Source organism: Lissotriton helveticus, chromosome 7 (assembly GCF_964261635.1).
Source record: "Lissotriton helveticus chromosome 7, aLisHel1.1, whole genome shotgun sequence".
Taxonomy (NCBI): domain Eukaryota; kingdom Metazoa; phylum Chordata; class Amphibia; order Caudata; family Salamandridae; genus Lissotriton; species Lissotriton helveticus.
In genome coordinates, this window is record NC_136068.1 from 1518518758 (window position 1) to 1518537962 (window position 19205).

At 44.4% G+C, this 19205-nt stretch overlaps 1 protein-coding gene across 1 annotated transcript in view; it reads right to left on the minus strand.

Annotated features, from left to right (window-relative positions):
* The window catches only part of CACNG6 (calcium voltage-gated channel auxiliary subunit gamma 6), a 480288-nt gene that overhangs the window by 21762 nt on the left and 439321 nt on the right, over positions 1-19205 (minus strand). Inside the window, exons 2-3 of the mRNA XM_078654965.1 lie at positions 4158-4232; positions 2189-2326 (exon numbers count right to left, since the gene is read on the minus strand). Coding sequence (XP_078511091.1) covers positions 2189-2326; positions 4158-4232 — 213 coding nt within the window. The remainder of the gene's footprint in view (positions 1-2188; positions 2327-4157; positions 4233-19205) is intronic.

Here is a 19205-nt window from a genome sequence, read left to right on the forward strand (position 1 = left end):
TGTTTTTTTTCTTCACAGGCATCAAATCCTTCTGAACACGTGTTCTTGTCCACAATACCTTCTCTTCTTTGCCTGCATGCCCCAAACAGACTATTTATACGAGTCCAATTGTATGTGTTTCTTAACTGACTCGTACGAACGCTAACTATATGTTACTAATGATCAATCACTAGGTGGTGTAACATTGAACCTTTTTTAAAATACTACAATCTGCCTTTCCCACTTGTGTAAGGTGCTCCAACTCTCACTTAGGACTATTTCACCCATGAGGCTGATCCTTTCTTCCATAACGCTCCTTTGTTGTATTCTCCTTGAATTCGGTTTCAGGTATTTTTCATCCTTTTGTCAGCACCTCCTTATGGTTGATGGTTAGACCTATTGCTCAACATGTAGCGTCTTAATATTGGTTGCATTATACAATGAAGTGTAGCAAAGTCTATTACAGACTGGCTGCTTTCTTGAAACTGCGCAGTGTATCAGTTGTTTCCCCCACTAGCATGTTGGGAGTGGGCCTGTATGTTGGTACTGAGCCTCTTCCAGCACAGTCACTAATTGGGTCTTCATATGTGTTAATTTGTTAAATATGTGATGGAATTGTCTAGAGTAGACTTTACTAAGATGGAGCAGATCCATCATCTTTATCCATAAATTACCCAACTAGTCCCTGTGTGTCTTCTAATGCATCTTGCTCTTTCTGGAGCCTCTCAGCTGCAGTTGTACTAACAATGGAAGGAGAAAAGATTGTGGTAAAGAGATATCAGATTTGTATCAGACTGGTACAACATGTAAATAGCAGACTGCTACCTTATGCCCCTTGGATCCCACCCCTGGAATGAGTGACCCAAACCTATAGCCAGCATCAGTTGTACAGAACTGTAATGCCTTGTAGGGACTAATACATACGTTCTACAACTTCAGAATAAACTGAAAGGTGCACACGTCTCCCTTTTGTTTAGAGGTGTGCTTCCACACATCTCATGGCTTTTTACCTACTTTGAAAACTTCACAAAGTTTCTGTAGTCTCGTGCTTTTTGGCAGTAGTTAAAAAATTGATTTTGAGGGAAAAAAATCCATCAAATATTTATTTTGCAGATCTCTGTCAACAAAAAAGTGAAACATTTATTCTAATCACCATTTTAAATGAAAGAGGACATTTCCCCTCCAAAAATTAAGCAGACGTAAATCTTGCTATAAGACAAAATTGAGCAGAATTAAAAAAAAAAAGTGTGCCCAACGGTGCTGATGAAATTGAAACTTTGCCCACTTCTACTAAGTATGGGCAGAAAATTTGTTCCGCTCACGTAATTTGCAAATGTTTGGCAATTTCGCGATCCGCGAATCGCGCAAAATTGCCCAAAAATCTGCAATTCGCGAGTTGGCGGATTTTTTTTCTTGTTCGCGCTTCAAAAATACAATCTCGCGCGCGTGGCATTGACTTACCATGATTCTGCGTTCGCTGATGAGTTTTCCTCCCTGTTCGTGTCCACTGCGAGATTTCGGTAGCTGGCCGAGCGATGCCGCAATCGCGAACACGTCATTGCGACCCGAAACAGGAAATTGCGATTGCGAACACGTCGTTGCGACCCGAAACAGGAAAAAGGCATCGCGAGCAGGCTGGTTAAGTGGAAACAACATGTTCGCGACCGTTGGGACCGCATGCGCAAGTTCTCGTTCCCGAACTGGTAAAAAAATCTCACAAACTCATAAAATAAAAAAATTTACAAGCTTGCGGAATTTGGCGGATTTTTGCAAACCGCTATTACGAATTCACGCGAATTTGTGTATCGCGAATCCGCAAATTCCGCCCATGCTTAACTTCTAGTTCTGAAAATATATTATCGGTATTGAGGAAAGCCCATCTGGCTGTTAAATCACAATGTCCGTCAAATTAAGAAATATACTGAGTTTAGTCTGTGATTATAAATATGTCTACTGGTTAGCTCTAGAGTTGAAGGGACATATAATATGTAAATCCCTACCCCAGGGTGCTGAGACAGAGTCCTCCAGTGTAAAATAATTAGATTGATAGAGGTTTTTGGCCACAACCCAGCTGCCCTGGACTCATTTGAGATGGGTTCCAATTCGTGAAAAACACTTCAAAGCTGTTTCCCCATCATCCCGGTTGTGTGGACAGGTTACTTCAGAAAGAGAAGGCTTGGTAGATGTTAACAACAAAGTGATCCCTTACCAGAGAAGATGAAGAAGAAAGAAGCCGGCTTAAGAAGAAATTCTACGCCCTTGCTGAGAGCCATGGTGATGCACAGGGCACCCATTGCCATCAAGAGAATGCTGAGTAGAGACATAACGGCTGCTGTGATGTTGAGGTCTACAAGCAGAAAGAAGAGTGTTGAGGAAACAGATCAGAAGATTATCAGCATTAAAACCACTAATAACAGTAATATGAGGATGTAAACAGGGATAGTTGACTTTTTTATATTATCAAATTAGGGTGGAAAGGTTCTATTTCAACTTCTAAAATTGCACGAAGTGCACATGTATCGCACACTTCAAAACTGTGATCTGCTGCACTTCGCTTGGGGCATAAAGTTATTGCAAAAAATGTACCTGTAACGGTTTTTCTCAGCATATTTCTGACAGAGGTTTCCAGTTATAAAAACCTACATTTTGCAGATTAATTTTTTCCTCTGTTTTTAAACGTTGCAAGCATTGCGAAGTTACAGAAATGTGTAAACATCCGAAAACAACTTTGAGAAGTTTGCAGAGGCAACAGTCCAGGTAACACCAAAGTATGGCCACTACACATGGTAATACATTTAAAGGTATTAAGTGTGTTGTAATGGACTGGTTCTGTGTGTTCATAGTTATGAATTTCTGCCGGGTGAAAAATAAAATGAATTTAGATCTAAAATGCAAAAACTAATATATTTTGTAATATTTCAGACAGATTATTACATTCTAGAGCAAAAGTCTGAGGTTTGGGCGTAGTTCAAAGATGTCAGACATGTTTATACAGTTTTGGTGCATTTAGAAACTGTCACAGCTGAAGGTCAAAGTAATGTAAATGTTCAGGCAAATGATTTTAAACGCAGATTCACCAGCCACGAAAAAGTTGGTGTGTATCGAGGTATTGTTGGAAATGTTTACCAATTTCTAATTCCAGCAGAAATTCTGGCTCAGGTCTCTTATGGAATTGTTTATCTTTGGGGCATATTATCGAGAACGGCGTTAAAAATGATCGCCGGTTTAGCAGCAGTAAAATGCCGCTAAAGCGGCGATAATGGGCTTGATTAGATGCCCTTCAGAATTCCAATAGAAGTCCATGTTCTGGTGTGAACCTGGGCTTCTTTTGGAATTCTCCAGGGCATGTTATCAAGCCCATTATCGCCGCTTTAGCAGCAGCTTTCTGCTACTTTACTGGCAATAATTTTAACGCCGTCCGTGATAATATGCCCCTCTGTCTTTTCCTTTCCTTCTCTTTACATCTCAAAATGTAACAACCTAATATTGATTGCATTTTACAATGAAGTGTAGCATAGCCATTGCCTTCTTAGAACTTGGCAGTGTATCATTTTTTTCCCACCCTGTCTGTTGGTAAGGAGCCTCTTTCAGCAGTCCCTATTTGAGTTTTTACTTACCTTAATTTGTTGAATGTGAAAGGGAATTCTGTTGAGCAGACTTTATTCGCAAGGAATGGATACATGATCTGTATCCCTAAATAACCTTAACTAATCTCAAGGTCACTTCTAATGTACTCCTTAGCCTCTCCATCTGCAATCTTTATTGTCAGCCCCTCTCACTCCTGAATATTTGTTCTCTGGGTGGGCTGTCTTCTCTCCTTTTTGCACAAGAATCTGTTCTATAACAACAATCAGCTTCCCTGCCTTTGATCCAGTCACCGTTTTCTTTCTGGAGCCTCTCAGCTTCCTTGCAGTGGTACTAACATTGGACAGAGCAAAGCTTGTGGTAAAGAGATGTCAAATCAGTGTCAGGCTGTCTCAACATGTGGGTGGCAGATGAAAGGCTGTAGCTAAACATGTGGCTCAAATAAGCCCCTTAGATCACACCCCATCATTTATGGTCATTGATATGAACCTATAGATATCAAACAGCTAACAGCATGCTGCATCACAGAATCTAAACTCTCCATTCAAGACATGCCACAACAAAGCAGGATATAGGGTAAATGAACATCTTACCTTTGTGGGTGGTGCGTTGAAATATTTGCGCTTCATCGCCCGAGGTGAAGAACTTGAAGAAGGAGCAATTGGATACTAGAAGAACGAAAAAGAACAACATGAACTTTTATTCAAGCAAATTATGGAAACATTCTCTAGCATCAGTTATTGAGTAAGAAGTAATATCCCATCATTATGGAACTCAGAACTCCTGCGGTGCCTGATGACACTCTCCCACATGATAATTTTGAGACTCAATACATGGGCTTTGTCAGTTTCTTTGGCCATTTCTCTTTAACTCCTAACACACTAGCAATTTCTATTGCATAGAACTCTGTAGTGGTGCCGTGAACTTTATCTTTTAATTTGGCAATCTTGGAAAGAGGATAGTATGCTTTTATAGTACTAAAACTGGAATGTATCCATCCATCCATCCATTCATCAATCCATCCAACCAGCCCCTCCTCCCCCAGGCCTCTAAGAGGTACGGGACATGACTGCCACTATTTCATACTGTTGCTGTCAGAGAGAGAGGTTAGTTCACACTGTTGCCAAGTTTTGCCTCCTTTTCTAGAGACAAGAATGAATGAGTCCACATTGTAATCATTGTTCTTTGAGTATATGTTTAAGTTACATGTCATATTCCTTTCCAAAATGTATACATTTACAAATTAAAGTTGCTTTAAAAAATGAAAGTGAACTCTGAAAATAACAAAAAGATGTCTGAATAAATTAAATGTTCTGGCTTCTAACTAAGCGATGTAGCTTTCGTATAGTTGCTTTATATGGCTATTATCTTTCTCTTGGCCACAAAAGAACCTAAGTCAAGGTTTCTGAGTTCGACATTTGAACGCTAACATGTAAAAAGTCAGAAGGACATTCGGCCAGATTCATCAATGTCCCGTTTTGCGAGTCCTTAATAGCGATTATTAAGGAATCGCTATTAAAGACTCGCAAAACGGGATTCATGTAGAAATCGCAAAAATAATTGTGATTTCTACAGCTTCCTTATTTGCGATTAGCAAATTGCTAATCGCAAATAAGGATGCGATTTCAAGGGTGCCAGGGGTGTCCAAAGGACACCCTGTAGCACCCCTAAAATGGTGATTTACACTGGTGTTGCGCACACACATGTCCAGAGGACATGTGTGTGTGTAACATACAACTTGGAAAAATGCACTAAAGTGCATTTTTCTAAGTTTTCGCTATTTACCACGAAGTCAGACTTCGCGGTAAATAGCGGCCAAAAATTGCGATTTCGCAATTCTGAAATGGCTCATGAATTGCATTTAAGGAATCTCAAATAGAGATTCCTTAAATGCAATTCCTCGCAATTTAGCGATTTTGCATTTTGCGATTTTTGCATTTGGGATGATGAATCCCAAATGCAAAAATTGCGCTCAGAAAGGGCCAGATTCTCAGAATCCGGCCCTTTGCGAGCCGAATTGCCGTTGATGAATCTGGCTGATTGTCTCTTATCTATTGAATTTGCTCTTTTTCTTCAAGTGATTTCCTAAATTCAGTTCTCTCAAGTTCCAAATAGCATCCAAAAGATATCTAACGTTTTATTGTATGAAAGGCACTGGCATTTTATTATTGTCTTTTAAGTCACTATCACACCTAGGTTTTTTATATCTTTATGGCCATGGCAACACCATCCCTTTGAATCCTAATGGTCAATTGCGTACATTCATAAAAATCTTCACATGAACATGAGTGTCAATGTGCATGGGGTCGGTACGGCCCACATGCAAGGAATGGGGAAACAGTACATGAATATTAAACCTAAAATTCGCTTCAAGTGGCATACGTATATATCAATTTCTCCTCTGTGGAACGTGCTCAAGAAACTACCATACAAAGTACCATCATTTAATTTGATGCAAAGTTTGCTGAAGCTACCAAAAAGAAGAGCATCTATACAGCACGGCCATTCCATGTATGCCAGGCCCTCTATATCATGCTTACGTCATGTATTCTATAGCAGAGCATTTTTTTAAAAATGTTTCACTAATTTTTTTGAAAAACAAATCATATGCAAACGAACAAAACTCATCTGTTAGGTATATTATCAGGGAGTGATGTTCTCTTTCACTCTCATCCTTCCTTTTTAATGTATGCTTTTATCACAAACAGCTTCAATTGAGACATTTTTAAAGGGACAAAGGGAAACGTGGATCTGCATGATATGTAGAAGAGTATTGATCTGGCTTCGTAACTCAGTGCAACGTCGCTGTCACCCTTCTTAGTTAGCCAGACCTCCTCTTCCCATCTCCCATCCTCCAAATCCTTTTTTTTCAAATGTTAAGTGAAATTAGCATTTATAAAAATGTGGATATTGGAATGAAGATACAATGGTGGGAAATAAACTAAATCAAGGTATTTAATGAAGGCTGGTGGACCAATAGAGAAGTAACACCCCAGAAAATATTTTGGAGAAATCAATTATATTGATGTTCTTGACCTTAAAAATGGATATTGGCAATAATCTCTATGTTTGGTTAATATAAAAGAAACACATATTCTGTAATTTAGATGAGTTCCTTTTTAATTAGAACGCCCTGCAAAGTCTCCGCGGTAAATGGTAGACTTTACTGAGATGATGGATATTGGTGTATTGATCGTTCATTGATTCTACAAAACGAAATAACCTCCCACAAACCTAGTGAGCAACTAATTATGAAAGGGAAACAGCAAAGTGGAGATGCACTGAGCATGATTTAAGTTTGCTAAAAACCATTCTGAAGGGTCTCAGGTGTTAGAAAAAAGGCAATTTGGGAGTTCATAGTTATAAAAAAAACTACATGAACCCTTGGTCCATATGACAAATAAAGCAAGTCTATTCCTCGTATATTGTGCCACATCCACAAATGAACAGCATATTTAAAGTATTAAAACAAACGATGATTATTACTTAAGGCTTCCAATGTGTGTTATTGGAACTTTTTTAATGTTTGTTCATATGTGGTCTGAATAACAGAAGAAATGTCCTTAGAGTGTGGTAAGCAGGTATGTCAATCAGTGGACAAAGTGATTGTGAAATAACACATGCCATCTTAAATTGTTTAGCAGTAAGAGTGTACTTCCACCTCTCATAATATTAACTCAAACTGTGTATCATATACTGTTATTGATAAATTGCTCAGTACTATAAAAGTAATAATTGTTATACATATATGATGTTTTCAACCTTGAGGAAGCAATTGAGCGTGAAACATGTTTTGGGACCTCTTCACAGACCCAGGGCAGGGTGTCTCATTACGCATAATAATGGGGCCTTATGCAAATGAAGCAAAACGTCACGACAGGTTTAGGGATCTCAAGAGATAACTTGGTTCATTTATCTTAATCATTTTTGAAAGTCATGGTACTTTACAAAGAAAACGGTTTGGAAAAAACAGGGTCATATTGAGATTATGCCAGGGTGGAACAACAAGAATGAGAACTTTCATTGCCATTTGTACATTTGATGTGAGTCTAAACAGTTTATAATTTAGTTCAGAAAGTCTCTGAATAGATGAGCCTTGAGTTGCTTCTGGAATGTGGTGTGCGGGGTCAGAGTTCTGAGCTCAGGAGACAGAGCGGTCCTAGCCGAGGCGGCTGTCCACAGAAGGATTGCTTCTTCACTCTAGAGGTTAGAAGCTTAGACGCTTCAGGCCAACGTTTATATGACTTTAAAGCCCCCAGGACTGCCAGATATGATGAGAAGATCTGATAGTGGAGGTGAAAAGGCATGGGTGGCTTTTTGGAGCATGCAGCAGGATTACGATGCAGCATTCTTGCCGATGGGGAGCCAATGTAGGTAAAAGAGAATGGCTGCGGGGGAGTGATTCCTGGGTCAACCAACAGCCCCATTTCATAGAGTTATTATTAGTTAAATCGGTAAAAGTGGATTTGAGTTTAAACATTTTTTAGATGGAGTGAGCGTGAGTGGAAAACCCTCCAATTTGAGGAGTTCAGAAAAGGGGTTCAAGTGTGCTCTTGAAAGAGGTTGAGAGAAGAAGACACAATTGTTTCCTACGGGGTTAATAGAAGGAAGTTCTCTTGTATCCAGTTTGTAATTGGTATAAGCATTTTCTTAGGCTTGCATTGCTGACTATTGGTGATTTGTCTCATTTATTCTATAAATTATGTTTATTGTTTTGGTATGGTTTCAGAGGCATAGTAGCAGGCCTGACAAAATGTATATTAAACTGGGGTACTTTGTGTAACTGCAGGAATTTCATGTTATGCTGGTTAATTTCAAAATCTCTCCATTATGACACTTCACATAATTATGTATCATTCCTGGTAAACATTTACTGCAAATGTGCTAATCACACTAACAAGTTAACCCTAAATGCACTGGCACAGAACACAAGCAGCTATTGCTTACATTTATTTAATGTGTCCTCACACCAAAAATTGGCACTAGGACGTATTTCAAGCAAAATATAGTGCAAAATGACAAATGTGCATTTCACAGATTTATGCACAATTTCATATAATTTTCCAGAAAATTTGTATTCATACATGAAAGCAAATTATGCGAATTTCACACACAACCTACATAGGAGCAACTCTCAGTAATTCACCAGATATCACCAGCCAAGCTATATGCTCTTTAAAGCCCAACCAGAAGCCACGTAGGGCAAACTCCAGACAGGCAATCAATAATGTCACCCATGGCAAAATGACCTAAAGAGTGCATCCAGGAACAGCCATAGGGTAACTGAAAGCCATGTACATGAGACAAAGATATCATAAATATGCATTAAATTCTGGATAGGAGGGGGGTGGGCACACACTGCCTCACACTCCTGCACTCAGTTTGTCCCGATGCAATATAGTAAATGCAGTGCATGATAACACTTTCTTCGGTGTCAGGCTTTAGTTTTTCACCCTTGTTGGTGCAGCCAGTGCTGTGTAGGTCTAGAACGGGATGCATCGGGGCAAACTAAGTGCTGGAGTGTGAGGCAGTGTGCGCCCACCCCCTTCCTATTTTAAAAAGCTCCCTTGAGCTAACGAGCTCTGGTCGATGCACCTGCGCCCAGCAAGTGGTACTGAGACCTGAGAAGACTTTGGGCAGCATCTCCAGCACCCCAAAATAAAGTGTTGCTCTCTACTGAAGAAGTACAATTTATCCTTAAACACGTGTCTAGAGATACATAGCACCGGCTGCACCAACAAGGGTGAAAATCTAAAGCCTCACACCGAAGAAAGTGTTTATCATGTTCTGCATTTATTATGATGCATCGGGGCAAACTGAGTGCTGGAGTGTGAGGCAGTGAGTGCCCACCCCCCTCCTCATGCATTAAATTCTGCCCTGAAGTGCAAGAGAAGGAATCACCCGGGCATGCAGTGGATTAATGTAGCTAGGTAAATAATCTGAAGAGACCCCTACTGTCTGATGTCAACATCATTCGATATAGAAAACACAACAAGCTAATGGACAGAGTGCTGAAACTTTTCAAACACTCACGCTCTTTCAAATGATATGGGTTAAATCCATTGTACTTTTGCTCGCCATGCAGCCCCAGTTTGGACTCAGCCATGGGAACAGCCCAGCAAGAACTGCCAGGCCTTCCATGGATCATAAACAAGCGTCCTGGGAAAGGATTCGGGTGTCACCCTTCATCAGCCAGGCTAGCTTGAATCTGATGGCACAGAGAGCAAGGGAGCTTGGTCTGGGCATGCCCTTGTCCACTTAGGGCACATATAGCAAACACAACAAGATGATGGACGGAGTGCTGAAACATTTCAAACACAGTCCCAGTCAAGAGATCTGGGTTTAATCCATCATTTTTTTGCTCACTGAACCACCCCAGTTTGGACTCAGCCATATGCAAATCAGTCTTGCCCCTGCTAACCATGGGAACAGTCCAGCCCAAACTGACAGGCCAGGTCCTTCCTGGGCTGGAAACAAGCACCCTGGGTCCGGTTTCAGGATAACACCCCTCATCAGCCTCTATGCTAGCTTGAATCAAGTGGCTCAGTGAGAGTGGGCATACCCTTGGCCAGTGGGGTGGCATGGTGAGCAAAATAATGATGGATGTAACACAGATCTGCGACTGGGGTTGAATGTTTGACAATGTTCCGCATTCCATCTATCATCTTTTTGTGTTGCTAATATTATTCAATTTCCATTAGGCTTGGGGGTGGAATTGGCAATTTTCTCTACTTTCTTCTAACTAGGATTCCTAGTAACCATGGTGTGCAACCGCAAAAATAGCCATGGGAACCATTATACTAGAAACACGTATTTCATCCTTCATTCAATAAGGTCCTATCTGTCTTATTTCCCCATGCTCCCTGAAGGCATTTGGACTCTTGAGGCCCATGGGTACTGATCTGCAAATATCTACCTCTCATTCATTTTCCAGATTTGTGAAGAGTGTGGCACACATTAAAAGGCAATGTCTTGTGACCTGCTTCCTATATAGAAAGGAGAGGGTCCATAAACTACATGATATGGTCGTTTCACCCCAGAAAGTCTACATTATTGAAATTCCTTAATAAGATATGGGGGCAGAGGATACTCTCAGCTACTCAGTCCAGCTAGCCCTCCTCTGTGTACTATATTTCAAGGAAATCTACATATAGAACTGATCATACAAACAGACTTTGAATTGATGAACACCTGCAACCCAGGGCTTCACATGTACACTCTATTAGTCAAAGTTGCATCCTAGAAAATAAACGGTGGGCCTCATTTACAATATTTTGACACAAGGCAGCACAGCAGGCCTTCCAGCTGTGCTGCTGTGCGTCAAAAGAAAAGGGCAGAAAAATGCTGTACCTACAAGATACATTCCTGTCCTTTTTCCCTGCTCTGGCGCACAACGGGCTGCCATGTGCCAACGCAGGCACCCTTCTGCCATTGTGGCAGGAGGTCTGCATTGTAGGGATGATTGTTTTTGTGCAGGAAGGGATACCTTCCTGCACAAAAACAATATTTAGAGGTGTTTGCTTCTTTCTATGTGTGTTGTAGAATCCAGCACACATATATAAAAAGGAAAAACAAGGAGAAATAAAGGTATTTGTCCTCATTGCCCCTCCCTTACGTCCCCCCTGGAGATGAGGAATCTGATGCATTCCCAGGTTTACAAAACGTTGTAAATCTGGTAATGTGGTAGGTTCAATGGATGTTGCATGGGATAACTCACAGCAACACCAATGGAAGTGTGGAATTTTAGTTCGTGTACTGAACATCATCTACGCCATCTTGCAGACTCACGTATGAACATACACGACAGCCATTTTAGGTACCATGGCCTCCCTGTTCACGATCACCCGTCAGCACACTTCCCTGACCCTGCAAGCATCCCCCATGCACCCGGACCGCCCCCGCTCTCACATGCACAAGTCATGAACCCTTCTCCTTCTGCATGACGCTTTCATGAATGAATCACACCCCGCGCCTGACCAACACCTCCTTTCCTTCCATGAATACCCCTCTTTGGATAAACCCTTCCTCCACGCTCGATTGTCCACACCGATCCTTCCTTTCATGAATATCTCTCCTTTGATGAACCCTTCCTCTGAGCCCGATTGTTTGCACGGACCGCTGGTCATCCCTTAGCCCGAGGATACAGTTTATTACCCACTATTGTATGCACTCGCCTCTCTTGAAAGGAGCCACTATTGATCATGACCTCCCCAACCCCTGAGATTCGATCAGGCGCACACATTCCAAAGGAATCGGCAGAACACTCAGCTACGTGATGGCCCCCTCCCATTGTATGAGGGGTAAGGGCCTCTACTGTTGTCATGTGTTGGAGTGGGCCGGAACAGGGGGGTGCCGGGGATGTCATCCTCATACTTCACAATGTCTTTGTTGTAATAAAGAACGTTCACATGTCTTAAACCAGTGTATAAAAGACCAGGCCCCAGAGAGGCTGAGAGAGCACTTCGAGATGATACCTTGTTGTCCGATCTGACGTGTTCCAATCCGTCGGAATAAAACTTGTTTCCTGTCTTCCTGTCTCCAGCGCCTGCCTCTTTATTGGATAACTTCGTATGGTATTAGAGGCGTTTTACGCCGGGCAAATTTAACCTAGGAAACATCAACTAAATCGCCTGACCATTTTGAATTGATCTTTATCAATTGGCGTCCCAAACGCGGGGCCCATCAGCGACACGTGGATCCAGTGGGAGAGGTCCCGACGACAGAGTGAACGACTGCAACGATCGGGAGAGCTCCTGTCCGATAGACCCTCGTCTGACAGCCGATCATCTGGACTTCACTGATTCCGAGCAGACCTCTCCCGAGTGATCTACGGTCCTGACTGGGAACCACCAGGAGTGCCGCGATAGCAACAGAGAGTAGAGGACGATCGGGCGCTGGAAGCGGAAGACGAGAAACTGTCCATGCGGTCCGGGTAAGGTCGTGACACACGACAAATTGCGAAATTGATTGTTTGATTGTTTGAAAATACTAGTATTACTCATTTTATTGTCTCTGACAGATTCTCTATTTGCAAACAAGCACAGAGTCGCCATACTCTGTTTAGTCTTTGCAGATAGTGAAGGGTAGGTAACGCGGACTTTTGTCCCTCATTGTAATCTGCCGTGCCTATTTTTCTCCCCATTGATTGATTGTTTGAATCAAGCATTGAGTTGTTCGAAGTTGGTTCTCTTAAGGATCTTCTCTGCTTACAAACGGGGAAGAATAGGAATATTCTCTCTCCCTTTGTAGAAAGTGAAGGGTAGGTAACGCAGGCTTTTGCCCCCATTGTAACCCGTCGTGCCTACTTCATTCCTCATTGATTGATTGTTTATCCAAACATTGACTGTTTGGAATTGGTTCCTTCTGGAGGTATGCTTTGTTTGCAAACAGCGTAGAATAGAATATTCTGTCCAGCCTTTGCAAATAGTGAAAAGATAGGTAGTGCAGGCTTTTGCCCCCCATTGTAATCCGTCATGCCTATCTTCTCCCCATTGGTTACTAGTTGGGTCAACCCGGACCGCTTATTAGAGATGGACCATCCAGCTCCATTGGAAGGCACCCCTAATAAGGACATGTTTACTAAGCAAGGACTAGTCGCTATAGCTTATAGTAAGTTATGGCATAAATATACAAAAAAGAATCCCGAAAGTCAGTGGCCACTGATAGGTTCTTTTGATGAAAATAAAATAAAAACGTTAGAAGCAGCTGTAAAAATAAATAAGGCAACGCCCACTATGCTCGATAGTATTGGCATGTGGCGCAAAGAAGCAGAACAGCGAAGGAAAAGAGAAGAAGCAAAAATAGTGAAAGAGTTACGAAAAGCAGCCCATCTGGCCGCAAACGAAATAGATGAAGAAATAAGAAGAAGAGAGGAAGTTAAACAAACACAAGAATCAGGACTGGCAGGCCAATGCCCTGTCAGGACCCCCCCTACGCTCTACCCGGAGATGCCCTCCAAACAGCGGGCAAATGACGAGTTACTGCTCGGTCCTCCAATTATCTACATGCCCCCTCCTTATGCTCCCTGCCAGCCTCTAGCACAACACTCACCAGTTCAGAGTGCAGTTGAGGGTAACCATAGCGCTAGTGCCCCAACTCTTAAAGCCTTCGCACCGGCCGCATTGGTAGCAACACCAGATGAACTCGAGACTGGCAAACAGCTAACAGCCAGACCAAATCGGTTGAGCAAAGATGAGCGGGATGGAATCGACAAGATAGCAAAAACATTGGTAGAACGGAAGGAGAGCGAAGAATATACGATGAATATTCACAACTCACATGCCGGTAGTCACAGACGGTATTTCATTCTGCGGTTCAGCTACCACACCCTGAACGCATACGAGGATAGGTACCAGAATAAGGGTCCTGCAAAACTGACGACTCTATATAGAAGGGTCGATGTTGGAGATGGGACTGAGAGCGATGTGACGGACCTCTTCATGCAAACGCTTGAGGTCTTCCGCCACCTCGCGGAACAGAAACCAGAGGTCAAGATCACAGTCCCTGAGACGATTGAGCCTTCAGTAGTAGCAGCCAACACTATGATGCCTATCAGAGTAGCCGCCCCCTACTGGGTTCCCCCAAGAGGTCAGGGAACAAACGATGATATCAACCACGCAGATGCAAAGGGGAGGGTTGTGTATAATTGGGTTTACCAACCATGGGATCGGCAAGATATTTTAACTTTTAGGCAAACCCTGCCCGATTTAAGAAAGAACCCTACAGCATTTTATACCGAACTAGGCACAGCCTTGGGCTCAACTATAATGACTCTATCGGACATTGATTTGTTTTTCGGGTTGTGTCTGCCGGCCGATGTGTGGAAGCAAATCCGGAAAGCCGACCACACGGATCTGTTCGGACACACCTGGAAACAACTCAATGAACTAGATGGGCAGCGAGAGCCCGGAAAGAAACCTGTAAAAGACATACTGGAACTCCCAGACAAAATAGTGCAGAAACTAAAGACATTGATCCCAGAGAAGAAGGTAGACTGGTGGGTAGTCACGGCTTGCCGTCAGAAACCCCAGGAAGACGTATCAGAATATTTCTCCCGATTTGAAACGGTGTTCTCCGACTACAGTGGCCAAGACATGACCACCGCAACCGGACAACACCTATTCGTGCAAAACTACGTAAAAGGGCTATCGCAAGAGGTCTCCCAAAAGTTACAGACGAGTGAGAGTAGTTGGGGAGCCTCCAAACCTGCAGCTATCCTTCAGATGGCTCAGTATTATGAACACCAAAAGAAAGAGAGCGAGAGGGCGAATGAGAAAAAGAAAAAGGACTTAAAGGAACGAGTGATGATTGCTCAATTACAGGGAGTGACTACAGGAAGGGAACGGTATAGGGGGAACTACCAGTCGAATGCCCCTAGGAATCCACCCACTAGAGACCGCAACCCCACACCCGGTGCTCCACGAACTGACCTCGATGAGAACCAGTGTGCATTTTGCAGAGAATTTGGACATTGGAAGTCCCAATGCCTGGCCCTTCGGGAAATGATTAAAAATAAAGAGACAAGGGACATGACAAATGGCCCCAAAACTGGAGGGCAGGGGCGAGGGCAGGCCCACGACACCATCAATGACCGACCTAGCAGATCAAACACATTTGACCGCCCCCGACAGAATCAGTGCCAACAGTCCGACTACAACAATGCTCACGACTCTGCATAGGACTGCCAGGGGCAAGGGAGGGATCCAGTCGAGCTCTGTGTTGACCAGCAAGGTCCTTACGTCACTGCTAAGGTCCTGGGTACAAAGTCTCCATTCTTGGTAGACACTGGAGCGACACGTAGTGTATTATCAAAGCGACTGATTCCAAGGGCACCCTTGTCTGGCTCACACATTGCATCGATAGGTTTCGATGGAACGCCCTCCACCAACCCCCTGTCTGAACCTATCTCCTTTGACCTAGGAGACAACCCCACTGACACAACATTTCTGCTCTCCTCCAACTCCCCTGATGCCATTATGGGTATTGATTTACTGAAACATTTCCAAGCCACTATTAGGTGTTCCCCGGATGGAATCCGAGTCATCCTGTACGACAACCCGAGCATGCCCAGACCCTACCCTGCAAGACATATGTACACCATAACAGATGCTGACCTATCCTCACTCGATACCCTACCCCTGTACCTATGGGCCAGAAACGACTCAGATGTAGGACGAATGATGATCGATCCTGTACACATAACTGTTCGACCAGATGCAATACTCCCGAAACTCCCACAGTACCGGATATCGCCCGAAGGCGAGAAGGCATTGGTAGCGATTATTCAGTCCTTGGTGGATGCAGGAGTGGTAGAGGAAGTGGTTAGTAATGTCTGCAATAGCCCTATCCTACCCATTGTTAAGAAGCAAGGTGAGGGAGATGAGAAAGCATACCGCTTCATCATCGACCTGCGAGAAGTCAACAAAGTGGTGGTACCACAATACCCCGTAGTCTCAGACATCGCCACCATTCTGACTCTCATCCCGTCCACCGCCACCACCTTAACATACCTAGGTCATCTCCTGTCCAAAGAAGGGAGGAAACTTACGCCCGACCGAATCCAAACCATCCTAGACACCCCCATTCCCAAAACACAGAAACAAGTCTGTTCATTAGTGGGCCTTACCTCTTTCTGCCGACATTGGTTACCGAATTTCAGTCTCATCATAAAACCCCTACTTTCCCTGTTGACCAAAGATGCCCCTTTCCCACTCCCTTGGACTCCCGAATGCCAAGCATCCTTTAAGGAGTTGCGGGATGCCCTTTGCTCGGCACCCGTTCTAGGAACACCAGATTACTCCAAGCCCTTCTCCCTCTTCACTCACGAAAGGGAGGGATGCGCATTGTCTGTTCTAACTCAACCCAACGGCGCCAAACAACGCCCTTGTGCCTATTTTTCTGCCACTCTTGATCCAGTCGCCAGAGCTCTACCTGCCTGCCTTCGAGCAGTAGCCGCTGCTGCCGTCTCTATCCGCCAGAGTGAGGGAATTGTACTTTCGAACTCTCTCACGGTACTAGTACCCCATGCAGTTGACACCCTTTTGAACCAGACCAAGACTCAACACCTGACTAGTGCACGACTGACAGGGTACGAATTGACTCTACTTGCACCCCACATCACCCTGAAGAGATGCACGACATTGAATCCTGCTACACTGTTGCCCTTGCCTGAAAATGACCCCGATGAGCCCCCTATACACGACTGTGTGACCCTCACGGACGAACAGACCAGGAGTAGAATTGACCTCCGAGACGTTGCTTTTACAGACCCTGATGGAGAACTATGGGTAGATGGCTCTTGTATCAAACTCCCAAACGGCACCACTTCTGCTGCCTATGCGGTGACGACAGCTCAAACAGTAGTTGAAACAGCTCGCATCACACAACGATCCGCACAGGCAGCAGAGCTAATTGCCCTCACACGAGCATGTATCATAGCAGCGGGAACCACGGCAAACATTTACACGGACAGCCAGTATGCCTTCGGGGTGGTTCATCATTTTGGGCTCTTGTGGAGGGAAAGGGGATTCCTGATGTCCCACGGCACGCCCATCCTTCATGGAGATCTAGTCTCTGCCCTAATTGAAGCAGTTCTCCTCCCCAAACGATTAGCAGTAATCAAATGCCAGGCACACAAGAAGGTGACGGACTTAGTTGGACAGGGAAATGCACTGGCCGACATCACTGCCCGAACCACAGCTGAGAATAGGGCAACGACACGCATGTATGTGACTAGGTCACAAGCAGAAAAATGGACTGACGCTAGGGAAACGATTAAGGACATCCAGTCGGCCAGCACACCTCACGAACTGACTGAGTGGGCACGGGTGGGTCTAAGGGACGATGAGGGCTGCTGGCGGACAAAAGATACAAACAAATGGTTGCTGCCTGATGCATACTTGATCCCCATACTGACCATGACACACTCCCCTGCACACATAGGTTCTGCCCCCATGATTGAACTCATTTCCAAAGTCTGGCACAACAACAAGATCCCCGACTCAGCCAAACGCCTGGTCCAGCAGTGCCTTATTTGCCTACAACACAACCCCGGGAAAGGAACTGTAGTACCCCGGGGAGGGTTTGGGATCCCCGACCACCCCTTTGAGGTCCTCCAGATGGATTACATCCAGCTAGAGAGGTGCCAAGGCTTGAAGTACGTATTAGTCATTGTATGTGCCTTCAGCAAATGGGTGGAGGCCTATCCGACCCGAGATAACACTGCCATGACTACTGCCAAGGTACTACTGAAAGAGTTTTTCCCTCGCTACGGCCTTTGTCGAATTTTATGGAGCGACAATGGCCCTCACTTCATAGCTGAAGTTATCCAACTGATCCTGAAGGGGTTGGGGGTAAAACAGAGATTCCATGCAGTCTTCCACCCCCAATCCGCTGGCCTGGTTGAGCGACACAACGCTACACTGAAACTGAAACTGTCAAAGATAGTGGCCACCACAGGACTTAAGTGGCCAGATGCCCTCCCACTGGCATTACTATCGATGCGCTCCACTCCCACTAAGCACCACCTGACCCCCTACGAGGTTGTATTTGGGCGACCAATGAACCTCTGGACTGCCCCCAAACCGACCTCCATTCACGACGTCCCCGACGTCCTGCTGTCAGATTATTTATACAAGTTAACTAAAACATTGTCTGTCATTCATCAACAGGTGCAGCAGGCCATCCCCGATGCTTCCAGGGGTCCCGGTCACGATATCCAACCGGGAGAGTACGTCCTAGTCCGGAATTTACAACAGGCGAAGAGTCTGGAACCCCGGTGGACGGGCCCCTGGCAAGTACTGATCACCACTCGGACGGCTCTTTGAGTGGAGGGGAAGAAGCACTGGCTGCACGCACACCACTGCAAGAAGGTTTCCTCGACCCTGGCCACGACAGACAACGTCAGCACCCAAGAGGAGCTCCTGAACAAAGACCGACCATCACTGAACTGTTATCCTGATACCGAGGCACTTGAACTTGCAAAACACTCTGATCCCACTGTGCCATCCCGAGAAGGGTATTTCCTGCGTCGAAAGGAGGGAGCTTCGGCTAAGTAGGCCACTGACTAAGTTAAAAATCTCAGAACGGTGACCCAAAGCAACCAAGGGTTACCCAGAGAGAAACTAAACAAAGTCTGTGGTTCTGCCCACTACCGAGCACCTTGAAGATGAAGATGATGGAAGCGCCAGATAAGAAGATGATGGAAGCGCCAGATAAGAAGACGTCGGAAGCAACCGGAAATACCCACTACAGGAACCCAAAGACTGACAATTTGCACCAATCAAAGACAATCGCCTACTTCATCCTTTTCCTCTTTTGCCTCCTCCTCATGACCTCCTTCTGGATCTTGGAGGACAGCACACCCGCTCACCAGACATTGCTGGCCACTGTACAGCCAATCACCGTGAAAGAGCATCATTTGATCCCCCTTTCGCCTCAGCTCCGAGAGAGGCGTAGGGAGTTCTGGAACAATTCCTTCGTGCAACTGCTGCACCAGCACAACCTTGCTACAAATGCCACAAACTGCTGGATCTGCGGGTTGCTCCCGCATGCCACTGAACACTCTATACCTTTCATCCCTTCTCCTTTCTAAGTTCACGGCTCCTGCCTCGCCTGGTTGATCCTCTTGCAGGAGAGCAACA